This window comes from Ranitomeya imitator, chromosome 6 (assembly GCF_032444005.1).
Source record: "Ranitomeya imitator isolate aRanImi1 chromosome 6, aRanImi1.pri, whole genome shotgun sequence".
Taxonomy (NCBI): domain Eukaryota; kingdom Metazoa; phylum Chordata; class Amphibia; order Anura; family Dendrobatidae; genus Ranitomeya; species Ranitomeya imitator.
Window position 1 is genome coordinate 429594565 of NC_091287.1, and position 17319 is coordinate 429611883.

At 46.3% G+C, this 17319-nt stretch overlaps 2 protein-coding genes across 3 annotated transcripts in view; one reads left to right on the top strand and one right to left on the bottom strand.

The window, feature by feature from the left end:
- The window catches only part of TCEA1 (transcription elongation factor A1), a 152946-nt gene extending 142319 nt beyond the window's left edge, over positions 1-10627 (bottom strand). Inside the window, exons 1-4 of one of the 2 annotated variants that reach the window (XM_069731351.1) lie at positions 10250-10611; positions 4623-4654; positions 3109-3174; positions 2727-2774 (exon numbers count right to left, since the gene is read on the bottom strand). In XM_069731351.1, coding sequence (XP_069587452.1) covers positions 2727-2774; positions 3109-3174; positions 4623-4654; positions 10250-10522 — 419 coding nt within the window. In that variant the 5' untranslated portion in view covers positions 10523-10611. Of the gene's footprint in view, positions 1-2726; positions 2775-3108; positions 3175-4622; positions 4655-10249 lie in introns of both variants that reach the window. The other variant, XM_069731350.1, reaches the window with a different exon arrangement.
- A 5053-nt stretch (positions 10628-15680) lies between these two features.
- The window catches only part of LOC138642822 (protein kinase C theta type-like), a 54419-nt gene continuing 52780 nt past the window's right edge, over positions 15681-17319 (top strand). Inside the window, exon 1 of the mRNA XM_069731353.1 lies at positions 15681-15830. The gene's annotated coding sequence lies outside the window, so the exon portion shown is untranslated. The remainder of the gene's footprint in view (positions 15831-17319) is intronic.

Below are 17319 nucleotides of genomic sequence, written 5' to 3' on the forward strand. Positions count from 1 at the left end.
TAAGAAATAATGGTTTATCTATTACATTACTTAGTTCTCTTAGTACTCGTGGGTGTATGCCATCCGGACCCGGAGATTTATCTATTTTAATATTATTTAGCCGGTTTCGCACCTCTTCTTGGGTTAGATTGGTGACCCTTAATATAGGGTTTTCATTGTTTCTTGGGATTTCACCTAGCATTTCATTTTCCACCGTGAATACCGTGGAGAAGAAGGTGTTTAATATGTTAGCTTTTTCCTCGTCATCTACAACCATTCTTTCCTCACTATTTTTTAAGGGGCCTACATTTTCAGTTTTTATTCTTTTACTATTGATATAGTTGAAGAACAGTTTGGGATTAGTTTTACTCTCCTTAGCAATGTGCTTCTCTGTTTCCTTTTTGGCAGCTTTAATTAGTTTTTTAGATAAAGTATTTTTCTCCCTATAGTTTTTTAGAGCTTCAATGGTGCCATCCTGCTTTAATAGTGCAAATGCTTTCTTTTTACTGTTAATTGCCTGTCTTACTTCTTTGTTTAGCCACATTGGGTTTTTCCTATTTCTAGTCCTTTTATTCCCACAAGGTATAAACCGCTTACACTGCCTATTTAGGATGTTCTTAAACATTTCCCATTTATTATCTGTATTCTCATTTCTGAGGATATTGTCCCAGTCTACCAGATTAAGGGCATCTCTAAGCTGTTCAAACTTTGCCTTCCTAAAGTTCAATGTTTTTGTGACTCCCAGACAGTACATAGCGATTACACAGAGCACAAAGTGAGCACACAGAGCACAGAGAGAGCACACAGAGTACACAGCGAGCACACCGCGAGCACACAGAGACAGTACACAGCGAGCACACAGAGAGAGTACACAGCGAGCACACAGCGAGCACAGAGAGTACAGAGAGAGCACACAGCGAGAGCAGAGAGAGAGGACACAGAGAGAGGACACAGAGAGAGGACACAGAGAGAGGACACAGAGAGAGGACACAGAGAGAGGACACAGAGAGAGCACACAGAGAGAGCACACAGAGAGAGCACACAGAGAGCACAGAGAGAGCACAGAGAGAGAGCACACAGAGAGAGCACACAGAGAGAGCACACAGAGAGAGCACACAGAGATAGAGAGAGCACACAGAGATAGAGAGAGCACACAGAGATAGAGCACACAGAGATAGAGCACACAGAGAGAGAGCACACAGAGAGAGAGCACACAGAGAGAGAGCACACAGAGAGAGAGCACACAGAGAGAGAGCACACAGAGAGCACACACAGTACACAGCGAGCAGAGAATACACAGCGAGCAGAGAGTACACAGCGAGCAAAGAGAGCGAGCACACAGCAAGTACACAGAGAGCACACAGCGAGCAGAGAGTACACAGCGAGCAGAGAGTACACAGCGAGCAGACAGAGTACATAGCGAGCACACAGAGCACAGAGTGAGCACACAGAGAGTACACAGCGAGCACACAGACAGTACACAGCGAGCACAGAGAGAGCACACAGCGAGAGCACACAGAGAGAGCACACAGAGAGAGCACACAAAGAGTACACAGCAAGCACACAGTGAGAACAGAGAGCTAGCACACAGAGTACACAGCGAGCACACAGACAGTACACAGCGAGCACACAGAGAGAGTACACAGCGAGCACACAGAGAGAGCACACAGCAAGCGTACACAGAGAGAGCACACAGAGAGAGCACACAGAGAGAGGGCACACAGAGAGGGCACAGCAAGCACACAGCGAGAACAGAGAGCGAGCACACAGAGTACACAGCGAGCACACCGAGACAGTACACAGCGAGCACACAGAGAGAGTACACAGCGAGCACACAGAGACAGTACACAGCGAGCACACAGAGAGTACACAGCGAGCACACAGAGAGAGTACACAGCGAGCACACAGAGAGAGTACACAGCGAGCACACAGAGAGAGTACACAGAGAGAGCACACAGAGAGGGCACACAGAGAGGGCACACAGAGAGGGCGCACAGCAAGCACACAGCGAGAACAGAGAGCGAGCACACAGAGTACACAGCGAGCACACCGCGAACACACAGAGACAGTATACGGCGAGCACAGAGACAGTACACAGCGAGCACACAGAGACAGTACACAGCGAGCACACAGAGTACACAGCGAGCACACAGCGAGCAGAGCGCACAGAGAGTACACAGAGTGTACACAGTGAGCACAGAGAGTACACAGCGAGAACAGAAAGCGAGCATACAGAGTACACAGCGAGCAAAGAGCGAGCACAGAGAGTACACAGCGAGTGCACAGAGTACACAGCGAGCGCACAGAGTACACAACGAGCGCACAGAGTACACAGCGAGCGAACAGAGTACACAGTGAGCGAACAGAGTACACAGCGAGCGCATAGAGAGCGAGCACAGAGTACACAACGAGCACAGAGCGATCTGATTCTCCAGGATGAATAAAAGATGTAGGAAACAAAAATGTCAGACATGTACACAGCCCCATAAAATAACATTGGTCCGGGTGCGTTTTGACATTTTCTCGGATCAATTCAGACTGACAATACGTCCATGTGGACGAGCCCTTAGGCTGCATTCTGCTGACTGCTCTGTCGATGAAAAGAATTACAGAAAACAAGGCTACATACTAACATAGCGGTGAACAACATTTTAACTCTTCAGACCTTCTACCTAGATTTAGATTTGTGTACTGTAAGTCTGATAAGACGCCAGGAGCGGTCACAGGCTCAGCATGTCATTACTCACCAGGATGGCATGGCCATGTTCATGTTCAGAGAAACTGGCATGATGGGTCTGAAATAAAATATTTAAAAAAATAAAACCTGTAGTTATACAAGAATTGAAAAACCATGATGTTTCTATGTCTATAGTCTAGATTATAAGAAATTAACCCTATAGTGCTTTAGGCTCTGACTGAACGCTGGCATTTATAGCGCCAGCATATATATCATTGTGATATCATGGCGGATAAGCTGGAGAGGAGAGGCCGAGAGATTTCCCAGGGACGCCGCAGCAGGCAATAAAGTGGCAATGAAATGTCAGGTACAACATCATGGCTGCAGGGACCTTATTACATCTAGGTAAAAGAGTAGCTTCGTCTTCTAACATGCAGACATATGACACTTACGCGTGTGGGCAGATATACTTCACATGGGGAGTTCTGATGGTCGCCATTGCTTCTGCCCAGCCATGCCTGAGGGTAGAGACGAGACATTAATGTACATACATAGTCAGATAAACCGAGCTCCAGGGGTCCTGCATGCCCCCAGCATGTCACCCCTCTGTATCCCTGAGCATTGTGGGCGATATAAAGACATTCTGTCTCCCTACGCACTGAGATCACTGTAACAATCCTGCACTTTGCTCCCGGTGTGCCCACTCACCCAGCACGCCCGCTCACCCAGCACGCCCGTGCCAGTCCCTACAACTCTGCATGCCAAGAGATTCAGACACCCATCTGCTGTTACCCAGACGTAGCAGCAGCCGCACATGTCCTCCGCACCAAAAGGGCTACTCTAGCGTACAAGCACATGGCAGGTGCCAAACACAAAGGTGCGCACTTCACTCCAACTAAGGCCTCATTCACAAATAAGGGCTTTTTCTCACACACACACACACACACACACACAAAAAAACAATGGTATGATTTCATCAGTGTTTAGTCTGTATTTACCATCAGTGATTTTCACGTATGAAATAAATGAGAGCGCTTCTCCTATACTTTATAGTGTTAATGACGGACTGCACACTGATGGTTCCCGCGCGCTGTCACCGCCCCATAGACTTCTATGAGTAATTTTGATCTGTGACTCCGACCAAAAAAAACAGACACATCGCTGTGTTTTCTGCATTTACACGGTCCGCGAAAAAAGGAAAACACGGACATGCGAACAGCTCCATAAACTATGGAGTGCATGTTCTATGCAAAAACTATGGACAGAACACGTGCGAGAGAAAAAAAAAAAAAAAAAAAAGAGTGTGAATGAGGACTAAGGAAGAATGTAAAGGGTCTGAGCAGAACGTACATGCAGTAATAGAATAAAAAGCATACCTGTAATTACAATTTTTCCCCACAAATATTTCACAGTTTATGAAATATAGAAGCACCAATAGCCTAGGCCCAATTTCTAAGTAGTTTGTAAAACAAAGCAGGATTTACGGCGGCCCTGCTCCTGGACAAGATGGAGAGGATCCGGCTCTTTTCTGAGCTCTTGGCAGAAGCGGAGACTTGCTTTGCTTATTATTGTGCACAGCTGATGACGCCATTGACATCAATGGAAGCCATCGGGGCCCATACCGGTCATAATGAAGGGCGGGCTGGAGTACAGTGCACCAGGCTTATTAGAGGTGCACACCATTTGGGCGTGTCGGGTGCCACTAGTGATGGCACAAACACGCACATTTATGGAAAGGTATCCCTGGGATTGTCTACAGAATGCAATATCTACAAAATGGCAAAACCAAGTCTGCCTTGTAACCGACAGTGGTAGAAACGCCTGACAATTCTCCAGCCCCCGGTCTTACAGCCTGGCCTCACCCCGAGGTGCAATGGTAAAACCACATTCCTCTCCGACTCCATGAGGAGTAGTCCGCAGACCATACCCGTGTGTAGGACACATGGAGAACATACATTATACATACCCAGTATCTCCTAAGCCGTGCAGGAATATAACCTGCAGAAAAGAAAAGCACGGGGTTAACACATAACATCTTACATAGTACAATGCAACTAATCTGGCCTGAGTCCTGTGCACAGATTGCAAAGAGAATCTGTCAGTAGGATCGTCCCTCCTGAGCCGTCTATATGGGAATGTAGGTCATAGGAAGCTGAATACAACAAGACCTACATACCAGCGATCGGATGTCTTATTCCAGAGAAATCCACATTTGTCTTATATGTAAATGATCTGTTAAGATCTATGGGCCGGACATAGATCTATATGAGAATCTGCCTCCAGAGCTTGTTTTAAATTAAAAGGGGCGTTACCAGTATAAGACGTGTAGATCAGGAGCGCAGATTGTCAGTCATTACATGTCTCACCCTGGTTATGCCCCCTTTTATTTACAATAATCTCTGGAGGCAGATTCTCAGAGAGATCCATGTCCAGCCCATAGATCTTAACTTACTTCCATAAGAAAAACTTGGGTTTTTCTGGAATAAGATATCAGATAAAAGATATTAAGGTATCATTTTATTCAGCTTCCTATGACTTACATGTCCATATAGATGACTTAGGAGGATTGATCCTACTGACAGATTCCCTTTAATTCACATTCTGCAGTCCCATAACCACAGGCTCTGGGAGTGAAATAACAGAAGGTCCCTGACGGGAGAGACACACTCTGGTGACATATGATGTAGAAGGAGCTTGAATGTTGTATCCTGTCACAAAGCATTACAGCAAGATGGCCGCAGTACGGCCAGGCCCAGGAGAATGGACATATAACTTGGGTTACAATCAATTAGTAATGGCTTTGTAACGAAGAACAGATGATCCTCTACAAAGTAAGACCGATTTCAGAAGTCTGTGATGGCCATACGTGATCCTTCAGTGATTATCGCATGTAGAACATGTACAGTCTAATGGGCACTAATCCGGGGGCGGCCCATTTCATGGGTAGCAGAAACTTGACATTTTTTATTGTTTTTCCATAGGCTGCACAACATTGATGGTAGAAATGGAAGCGGAGGAAAAACGGATGAAAATCAGGGGAAACAAAATATTGGAGACAGACCTCATCACTTGCCCTAAGACGAGTGCACATGGGATGGAAATGCTGCAAATTTAGTATGAGGTCAGTGCACGAGATCTGAAGAAATGTTGTCTACGTGTTGCAGGATTCCACACGGGAACTGGCCGGAGGCGAGAAGTATGAAATCCACAGTGTGTCAATCCCTTGTATGGGGGAAGAAGGAAGATTAGGGAGTAGAAATCCACAATAAACCCTTGGTGATACCAATTCCTGCAGGTCTATAGCAAAAACAAATCCCCTGCCGCTCTGGTGAGGACCCATCCCTGCTCTCCTAGACCACCGTATCTCCAGCCACGACACGTCCACGTGTGACTTATAGGCAGATTATTGCTGAGGAGCAAAATACAGAGTCTGATGGGGAACCAGGCGACTGCCATCACCAGAGTGGCAGGGGATTAGGAACGTTTTGGGTTTTTTGCTAAAGGGAAAACCATAATAACATTTGCACAATTTGGGTGCTAATTTGCCTTTGCAGATTGTGGTAGACATGCTGTGGAAATCTGCTGCACCAAATCGGAAACACGGCTATAACCTAACAGTTTGGGCACGCAGCATCTACATCAGGCAGATTAAGCTTGGAACACACTTGAAAATAAACAAAAAAAAAGAATGAACATATGCCCAAAAATGTAAAACAAACTCCCTGTTCGTAGGTTCAGTCTTTTTGAGCTTTTTCCAACTGCTTCAAACTTCCAAACCTGCGAAGGCGCTAAAAGAGTTGAGTGGACCTTTCTTCAGGAAACGGCTAAACCATATGCATACAACCTGAAAACATAAATCGCTGGCAGAAAATTACCGCAAAAGACGTCAGCGCTATGTTAACATGGGCTTTGGGTTTGTTTTTTTGTTTTTAAAAAGCTCATCCACTCCAAAAATCCTTCTTAAAGCAGTTTGGAAAACTCTTCCTAGTGATTTCTAGAGGAAATCCACATCGCTGTTCTTATGAGCAGTTTTTGAGCGTTTTATTTTTTGTGAAAAGATATTGAAAATAGCCTGATGGGAAAAAGGGCATCAATCCTGTTGGAATCTGCTCCAAACTTGGCTCAGGCCAATCAAAAGGCTTTTGTAAAATACCCTACAGAAAAAGAAACCTCCTCCACAAGGCTCAGAAAAACTCCCTGAAAAAGGAGCGTTTCCTGCAGAGGTGTGAAAGACTCAATGGATTTGAACGCATCAAAAAAACTCCTTGTCAACATTGCGGAAGTAGTGACATACACCCCCCTGCCCCCCAAAAGATGAATTCTCCAGTGAGTTTTAGGGTTTTTTTTAACTAATTTTTGAGAATATCTGCTAAACAAAATCCTCACCATCCCCTCCAGTGTACAGTCCTGTATCGCAGAGTCGGGAGTGCTCCATAAGAAGCAATGATGCATTACAAAGCACTTGGTAAATGGGCAGCCTCGCGGTTTTTGCCTTGGCATGGTCTACATGAGATTCTCTAGGGTTTGCTCAGGAACCCTGCTGGATGGGATTGTGGAGATCTCTCCAATGCCACTGTTTTCTACTCTGCCCGAAGATAACGAGGGATAAAACTTTTCAGAACTTAGGTTTGGGGTCAGGGCCCTCCAGACACACAGTCTCTTTAATGTACATGATTTTTGTCTCCTCCTGAGCTCAGTTTTTACTGAACTACGAACAAGACTTTGGTCTTTACCTCTTGGAGGAGAGAAGGCAGAGAATTTTTTGACCTTCCCACAAGCCCTCCATCAGTTCTAGATTTCAGGAATCTGGACACAAGACGTTACGCAGATGGTACTATGTGCCTTTTTGCACTCACAGTCTACAACCATTCATTCCTTCCACATGCTGGAGGTGGTTGGAGGAGGAATGTACCATGTTCTGTACCTTCTGGTCTTGTGCCTTTGTGAGAGTGTCCAACTGATCACCTCTAGACTTTCCAGCCTCAACACCTTCTTGCACCCAAACTACTTCTACTGCATCATTGTGATATCGCTATCCAGAGATACAAGTGCGGTCCCCTTCACCATCTGATGATTACTGCAGCTCGCTCTTGCATTCTCTTCACACTCATCCTCACGCCACCTGTGGTTCTTCAGGGTCAATGAGATCATGTGAATGGAGGACCTGATGTCATCATCACAGAACACAGCCTCCTCCTTTAGCAGGAGCTGGTAGCCCTGATCGGTCTTCCATGTTATTATAGAATACTGCTCTGCTCTAGCCCTCACATCTGGATATCTAAAGTGCTGTTCAGACAGATGTCATGTCACTTTCAATGTGATTTTTCTTCTCTCCCATTTCCCTTTATTAACCCATCAGACTATTTTGTTAGCAAAATGTCTGCGTCCCACACCTACTAGGTCAGGTGCACACTCTTGAGCGTCAACGATTTATTTCTACTTCTCTGGATTCATGTTTTAATATTGTTCTGGATTCCTGTACTGATGGTGGTTTTGGTACTGGATTCATGTGCTGTTGGTGGCTCTGCTGCTGGATTCATGTACTGACGATATTTCGGGTGCATCTCTTGTGTAATGAGTAGTTTTGATTCTGTATTCAGAATCTGGTGATATATGCATGTACTGACAGTGGCTTTGATGATGGATTCATGTACTAATGGTTGTTGTGGTGATGGATTCATGTACCGACAGTGGCTTTGATGATTGATTCATGTACTAATTGTTGTTGTGGTGATGGATTCATGTACTGACAGTGGCTTTGATGATGGATTCATGTACTAATTGTTGTTGTGGTGATGGATTCATGTATGGACAGTGGCTTTGATGATGGATTCATGTACTAATTGTTGTTGTGGTGATGGATTCATGTACGGACAGTGGCTTTGATGATGGATTCATGTACTAATTGTTGTTGTGGTGATGGATTCATGTACGGACAGTGGCTTTGATGATGGATTCATGTACTAATTGTTGTTGTGGTGATGGATTCATGTACGGACAGTGGCTTTGATGATGGATTCATGTACTAATGTGTTGTGAATTCTGTTGTCGAACTCCCTCCTGTGGTCGTGAATGGTACTTCGGCGAGTTCTGTCCATGGACTCCCTCTGGTGGCTGTGAGTGAAGCTGCTGCTTCTGAGGTTCCTTACACAGGTGACGTGGTTTATCCTTTGGTTGGCTGCTCTATTTAACTCCACTCAGATCGTTACTCCATGCCAGCTGTCAATGTTCCTGCATTGGTTCAGTTCGCTCTTGGATCTTTCTGGTGACCTGTCTTCTCCAGCAGAAGCTAAGTTCCTGATAGTTATTATTTGTTCATTGTTTCCTTGTCCAGCTGGTTATCATGATTTTGTCTTGCTAGCTGGAAGCTCTGGAATGCAGAGTGGCACCTCCGCACCGTGAGTCAGTGCGGAGGTCTTTTTGCACACTCTGCGTGGTCTTTTGTAGTTTTTTGTGCTGACCGCAAAGATACCTTTCCTATCCTCTGTCTGTTTAGTAAGTCTGGCCTCCCTTTGCTGAAACCTGTTTCATTTCTGCGTTTGTGACTTTCATCTTTACTCACAGTCAATATATGTGGGGGGCTGCCTTTTCCTTTGGGGAATTTCTCTGAGGCAAGGTAGGCTTTATTTTCTATCTCTAGGGCTAGTTAGCTCTTAGGCTGTAAAGAGGCGTCTAGGGAGAGTCAGGAACGCTCCACGGCTATTTCTAGTTGTTGTGATAGGATTAGGGCCTGCGGTCAGCAGAGCTCCCACTTCCCAGAGCTTGTCCTGCGTGAGTTTAACTATCAGGTCGTGCCGGGTGCTCCTAACCACCAGGTCCATAACACTAATGGTTGTTGTGGTGATGGTTTCATGTACGGACAGTGGCTTTGATGATGGATTCATGTACTAATGGTTGTTGTGGTGATGGATTCATGTACTAATGGTTGTTGTGGTGATGGATTCATGTACTAATGGTTGTTGTGGTGATGGATTCATGTACTGACAGAGGCTTTGATGATGGATTCATGTACCGACAGTGGTTCTGATCTTGCACACAAGTAAAATATCTGAGAAAACCTATGGGTGCTCTGCATATGTCACAGGTTGGAGGAAGGGTTAAATTATAATCACGGCATTACATAGAACGAGATAATTCAGTATTTCTCTGCCAGTCATTTACACTCCTAACCCAATGAATCCGCACAGAAATGATCAGTCATTCCCCATATCACAGCGACGATGCGTCACGTATGATGACACTCAGGGGACAACATCATTAGAGCAGGCAGATCCCACACATGGTGGGAAGAACTACAACCTCCAACAGGCATCTTGATTGTCGGCTGGGAGTTGTAGTCTTCTATATATGGCTATACAAAGGGGTGTGTGCGTATATACACAGCTGTAAGCTCCCCACAGCCCTATGTACAGACAGATCTATATACACACACCACTCTCAGGGAATGCGGTGTATAAGAAGTTACACAGGGAGTGCCGCTCTGGAGCACTGACAGGTGACGGGAGGGGGAATCACACGCCGGACACAGACCTGATAAATGACATATAGGAAGGGGCGGGGAGAAGCTCACACTAAGTACATGCTCGGACTCACCGCGGCCGTGGCCTTGCGGGCGGCGGGCACTATGGCAGGCAGAGGTGCGGACATGTTATTGCCGCACATACACCGGGTGTGCACAGAGCCGTCCTCGCTGTGCCGGGTATTGCCGCACATACACCGGGTGTGCACAGAGCCGTCCTCGCTGTGCCGGGTATTGCCGCACATACACCGGGTGTGCACAGAGCCGTCCTCGCCGTGCCGGGTATTGCCGCACATACACCGGGTGTGCACAGAGCCGTCCTCGCTGTGCCGGGTATTGCCGCACATACACCGGGTGTGCACAGAGCCGTCCTCGCTGTGCCGGGTCACTGCTGGGCTCCACTGCGCCGCCCTTATCCTTCACTAACCGGAGCTAAGCCGCGCGATGGGGGCGTGTCTCTACGGTCAGCGTCTCCAGGGATAGCCCCGCCCCCTAAGCAGCAGCCAATGACGGAGCAAACAGTGCCCAAAACTATAGAGTGGGCGGGCAGAAGAGCCGTTACGTCAACACATGGCTGTCTGCAATTGGACAAAATAATTTTGGGGGCGGAGTTATAGGACCTTATAAGGCCGCATTCGACCTTAGTTTTGGGAAGTGAGGAGTCGGAATCGTTAGTGACGTCAGCAGACACGAGGGTGCAGCGTGTGTCTGAGGAGCGGAGTAGTCACTCAGTAGTGCTGCTCACCGAGTGTCGGCCGCTGCCGGGACCGTGCACCCACGGTGACTACAGGACGTGCCCTTGAGGACTGGTCACAGCATTAGTTCCACTGTGTGACATCCATGGGCCACAACACACCACAATAGAAACTACAGCTGTAACATAGAGAACTCTATGGGGTAACTAGCTGGCCGTGCTGTATGTAATTAGAGCCGTGCAGCTGTGGTTTACTGGCCACGTATTAGCCGGATAAATGAGGAAACCAGGTGCCCGTCCGCCGCCCCTCCTCATGTTGGCACCAGCTAAGGTAAAGCAGACAGCTGCTATTATTCTCACACTGGGCAGGTCCATGGCGCTGTGCCGATGCCCTGGTGCTTGTCCGCTCACTTGACGTTTGCCCCTATTTAGCCACTATTTGGGGGTCTTCAGATTTTCCAGGACATTTTTTATTGAAGATCCTGTATTTCTTGTATATGAAGCATAGCGCATAAAAAACACTGCCATATATACGAAGGTCTATCATTGGTGTAAATTACCCCCGTACAGTGTGGTAGCTGCACAGTGTGTAGCCCCTGCTAGGTGTGGCACAGCATCACTGTTTTATTTATTTTTTATATAGCACTAACATATTCTGCAGCGCTTTACAGTTTGCACACATTATCATCACTGTCCCCGATGAGGCTCACAATCTAGAATCCCTATCAGTATGTCTGTGGATTGTGGGAGGAAACCGGAGTGCCCGGAGGAAACCCACGCAAACACGGAGAGAACATACAAACTCCTTGCAGATATTGTCCTGGTGGGATTTGAACCCAGGACCCCAGCGCTGCAAGGCTGCAGTGCTAACCACTGCACCACCGTGTGCTTCAACTGTTAAGTCAATTTGACTAATGATTTAGGGGGGACCCCCTCTGTTTCGGTAGATCTCACCAGAGCAATGTTTCTCTACATCTGACCGAATAGAGACCAGGATTGGCTCTGTATGTTAGGTTGAGGCAGTTATTTTACCGGTTGTTTGTTCTTGTGTTTTGTAATTGTCCGCACTAGCACCTTGTTTGCACTTTTTTTTAAGTAAGGAATACAGTAAAAGTTACGTTTTAATGATTCTTTATTCTCCAAAAACCCGCTGATACTCGCATTTATTTATATTGATTTTTGAAACACATTTTTGAGCCAGGCTTTTCCAATTGCCCAGCCACGTAGTATATTGCCCAGCCACGTAGTATATTGCCCAGCCACGTAGTATATTGCCCAGCCACGTAGTATATTGCCCAGCCACGTAGTATATTGCCCAGCCACGTAGTATATTGCCCAGCCACATAGTATTCAACACAGAGCCATGTAGTATATTGCCCAGCGACGTAGTATTCAGCACAAAGCCACGTAGTATATTACCCAGACACGTAGGTATATAACACAGCCCACACAGTATTTAGCAGTGTGTGCACCATATCCCTGTAAAAAAAAAAAATTAAAATAAAAAATAGTTATATACTCACCCCTGGGATCCAGCGAAGCTGTGTGATGCGGCCGCCATCTTCCGTTCCCAGGATGCATTGCAAATTACCGCTAAGTCTTCTGAGTAAGTTCGCAATGCATCTCTGGGAACGGAAGATGGCGGCCGGCACGAGCGCATCGTCCGACGACGGAAGGTGAGAATAGCAGGTTTTTTTTTTTTTTGTTTTTTTTAACATTAGATCTTTTTACTATTGACGCCGCATAGGCAGCATCAATAGTAAAAACTTGGTCACACATGGTTAATAGCAGCGGTTACAGAGTGCGTTACCCGCGGCATAACGCGGTCCGTTACAGCTGGCATTAACCCTGTGTGAGCGGTGACCGAAGGAGAGTATGGAGCGGGCGCCGGGGACACTGACTACGGAGAGTATGGAGCGGGCGCCGGGGACACTGACTGCGGGGAGTATGGAGCGGGCGCCGAGGACACTGACTACGGGGAGTATGGAGCGGGCGCCGGGGACACTGACTACGGGGAGTATGGAGCGGGCGCCGGGGACACTGACTACGGGGAGTATGGAGCGGGCGCCGAGGACACTGTGACTGCGGGGAGTAGGGGAGGGACTAATCGGACTGTGCCCGTCGCTGATTGGTCGCGGAAGCCATGACAGGCAGCTGGCGAGACCAATCAGCGACTTGGATTCAATGACAGACAGAGGCCGCGACCAATGAATATCCATGACAGAAAGAAGGACAGACAGAAAGACGGAAGTGACCCTTAGACAATTATATATAGATAGTGTACATGACGGGACGTACTAAAGAATGAAGAAAAGGAATGAACATAATAACTTATAGGTCAAAAGACATCAAGAGGTATTATAGATTTCTTGTGCATCTTGGATATGAAATGAACATGATTTATATGTAGACAAATAGGAAATCAACACAGATCCCATATACACGGGTGTATATTATATTCCCTGTGCTTTATAGGTGGGGAATGAACATGAAATATATGTAGATAACAGAGAAATGAACACATTCCCCATATATACAGGTGTATATTCCATTGCATGAGCTTTATAGGTGGGGCACCAGTGGCTCAGTGGATAGCAGCGCTTGCAGTCCTGGGTTCTAATCCCACCTTGGACAACATCTGCAAGGAGTTTGTATGTTCTCCCCATGTTTGTGTGGGTTTCCTCCGGGCTCTCCGGTTTCCTCCCACATTCCAAAGATATACTAATAGGGAATCTAGATTGTAAGCCACATCGGGGACAGCGATGATAATGTGTGCAAACTGTAAAGCGCTGCGGAATATGTTAGCGCTATATAAAAATAAAGATTATTATTAATATTGGGGAATGTGTTCATTCTCCTAGTATCTACATATATTTTATGTTCACCCCCCACCTATAAAGCTCAGGGAATATAATATACACCTGTTGATATGGGGAATGCGTTCATTTTCCTATTATCTACATATATTTCATGTTCATTCCCCACCTATAAGGCACAGGGAATATAATATACACCTGTTTATATGGGATCTGTGTTGATTTCCTAGTTGTCTACATACAGTGGGGCAAAAAAGTATTTAGTCAGTCAGCAATAGTGCAAGTTCCACCACTTAAAAAGATGAGAGGCGTCTGTAATTTACATCATAGGTAGACCTCAACTATGGGAGACAAACTGAGAAAAAAAATCCAGAAAATCACATTGTCTGTTTTTTTATCATTTTTTTTTTGCATATTATGGTGGAAAATAAGTATTTGGTCAGAAACAAACAATCAAGATTTCTGGCTCTCACAGACCTGTAACTTCTTCTTTAAGAGTCTCCTCTTTCCTCCACTCATTACCTGTAGTAATGGCACCTGTTTAAACTTGTTATCAGTATAAAAAGACACCTGTGCACACCCTCAAACAGTCTGACTCTAAACTCCACTTTGGTGAAGACCAAAGAGCTGTCAAAGGACACCAGAAACAAAATTGTAGCCCTGCACCAGGCTGGGAAGACTGAATCTGCAATAGCCAACCAGCTTGGAGTGAAGAAATCAACAGTGGGAGCAATAATTGGAAAATGGAAGACATACAAGACCACTGATAATCTCCCTCGATCTGGGGCTCCACGCAAAATCCCACCCCGTGGGGTCAGAATGATCACAAGAACGGTGAGCAAAAATCCCAGAACCACGTGGGGGGACCTAGTGAATGAACTGCAGAGAGCTGGGACCAATGTAACAAGGCCTACCATAAGTAACACACTACGCCACCATGGACTCAGATCCTGCAGTGCCAGACGTGTCCCACTGCTTAAGCCAGTACATGTCCGGGCCCATCTGAAGTTTGCTAGAGAGCATTTGGATGATCCAGAGGAGTTTTGGGAGAATGTCCTATGGTCTGATGAAACCAAACTGGAACTGTTTGGTAGAAACACAACTTGTCGTGTTTGGGAGAAAAAGAATACTGAGTTGCATCCATCAAACACCATACCTACTGTAAAGCATGGTGGTGGAAACATAATGCTTTGGGGCTGTTTCTCTGCAAAGGGGCCAGGACGACTGATCCAGGTACATGAAAGAATGAATGGGGCCATGTATCGTGAGATTTTGAGTGCAAACCTCCTTCCATCAGCAAGGGCATTGAAGATGAAACGTGGCTGGGTCTTTCAACATGACAATGATCCAAAGCACACCGCCAGGGCAACGAAGGAGTGGCTTCGTAAGAAGCATTTCAAGGTCCTGGAGTGGCCTAGCCAGTCTCCAGATCTCAACCCTATAGAAAACCTTTGGAGGGAGTTGAAAGTCCGTGTTGCGAAGCGAAAAGCCAAAAACATCACTGCTCTAGAGGAGATCTGCATGGAGGAATGGGCCAACATACCAACAACAGTGTGTGGCAACCTTGTGAAGACTTACAGAAAACGTTTGACCTCTGTCATTGCCAACAAAGGATATATTACAAAGTATTGAGATGAAATTTTGTTTCTGACCAAATACTTATTTTCCACCATAATATGCAAATAAAATGTTAAAAAAACAGACAATGTGATTTTCTGGATTTTTTTTTCTCAGTTTGTCTCCCATAGTTGAGGTCTACCTATGATGTAAATTACAGACGCCTCTCATCTTTTTAAGTGGTGGAACTTGCACTATTGCTGACTGACTAAATACTTTTTTGCCCCACTGTATAAATCATGTTCATTTCATACTGTATCTAAGATGCATAAGAAATCTATAATACCTCTTCATCTCTTTGGACCTATAAGTTATGTTCATTCTTTTTCTTTATTCCTTTTCTTAATTCTTTGTAGTATGTCCCGAGGGAAGAGTGATGTGATGGCCGATGTTCACATGGGTCAGATACCTGCCAGAACTTGGAAGGAGGAGAAGTGTCACATTCACTGACTGCTGGGAGGCTGTTCTCTGCTGCTATCAGAGGTAGTGAAGAGGCAAAAGGAGTGGTGACAGCTGGAGATCTGGCCAGTAAGTGCTGAAGGAGGACTGAAGATGGGAGAATGCACCTGCCAGAGCGACATCATCGTATATACTCGAGTATAAGCCGAGATTTTCAGCCCACTTTTTTGGGCTGAAAGTGCCCCTCTCGGCTTATACTCGAGTCATACCCAGGGGTCGGCAGGGGAGGGGGAGCGGGGGCTGTCTAATTAAACTCACCTGCTCCTGGCGCGGTCGCTGCATGTCCCTGGCTCCCCAGCTTGTTCCTGTAGTGAGCGGTCACATGGTACCGCTCATTACAGTAATGAATATGCGGCTCCACCTCCCATAGGGGTGGAGCCGCATATTCATTACTGTAATGAGCGGTAACGGTGACCGCTCACTACAGGAAGAAAACGCGGCGCCGGAGAACAGATGTGCAGCGACGGCGTCAGGAGCAGGTAAGTATGACGGGGGCAGTGCACGATATTCACCTGCTCCTCGTTCCACCGGCGGCGCCGCTGTGTCTTCCGCAGTGACGCTCAGGTCAGAGGGCGCGGTGACGCGATTAGTGCGCGCCGCCGTCTTCCTGAACATTGGTGCAGAGGATGGGAAGATACAGCGGCGGTCAGCGGTGGAACGGGAAAGGTGAGTGTAGCAAGTGCCGGGGGCCTGAGAGGTGAGTATGTAATTTATTTTTTTTTTAATCGCAGCAACAGCATATGGGGCAAATATCTGTATGGAGCATCTTATGTGGCCATGTGCAGCATGATATGGGGGCAAATATCTGTATGGGGCATCTTATGTGGCCATGTGTAGCATGATATGGGGGCAAATATCTGTATGGGGCATATTATGTGGCCATGTGCAGCATGATATGGGGGCAAATATCTGTATGGGGCATCTGTATGGGGCCATGTGTAGCATTATAAGGGGCAAGTATCTGTATGGAGCATCTTATGGGGCCATGTACAGCATTATGTGGGGGCAATTATCTGTATGGAGCATCTTATGGGGCCATGTGCAGCATTATATGGGGGCAAATATCTGTATGGGGCCATGTGCAGCATTATGTGGGGGCAAGTATCTGTATGGAGAATCTTATGGGGCCATGTGCAGCATTATATGGGGCAATTATCTGTATGGAGCATCTTATGGGGCCATGTGCAGCATTATATGGGGGCAAGTATCTGTATGGGGCCATGTACAGCATTATGTGGGGGCAAGTATCTGTATGGAGAATCTTATGGGGCCATGTGCAGCATTATATGGGGGCAAATATCTGTATGGGGCCATGTACAGCATTATGTGGGGGCAAGTATCTGTATGGAGAATCTTATGGGGCCATGTGCAGCATTATATGGGGCAATTATCTGTATGGAGCATCTTATGGGGCCATGTGCAGCATTATATGGGGGCAAGTATTTGTATGGAGCATCTTATGGGGCCATGTGCAGCATTATAAGGGGCACTTATCTGTACGGAGCATCTTATGGGGTCATAATCAACATTTTTGCAGCATTATATGGGGCATATTTTA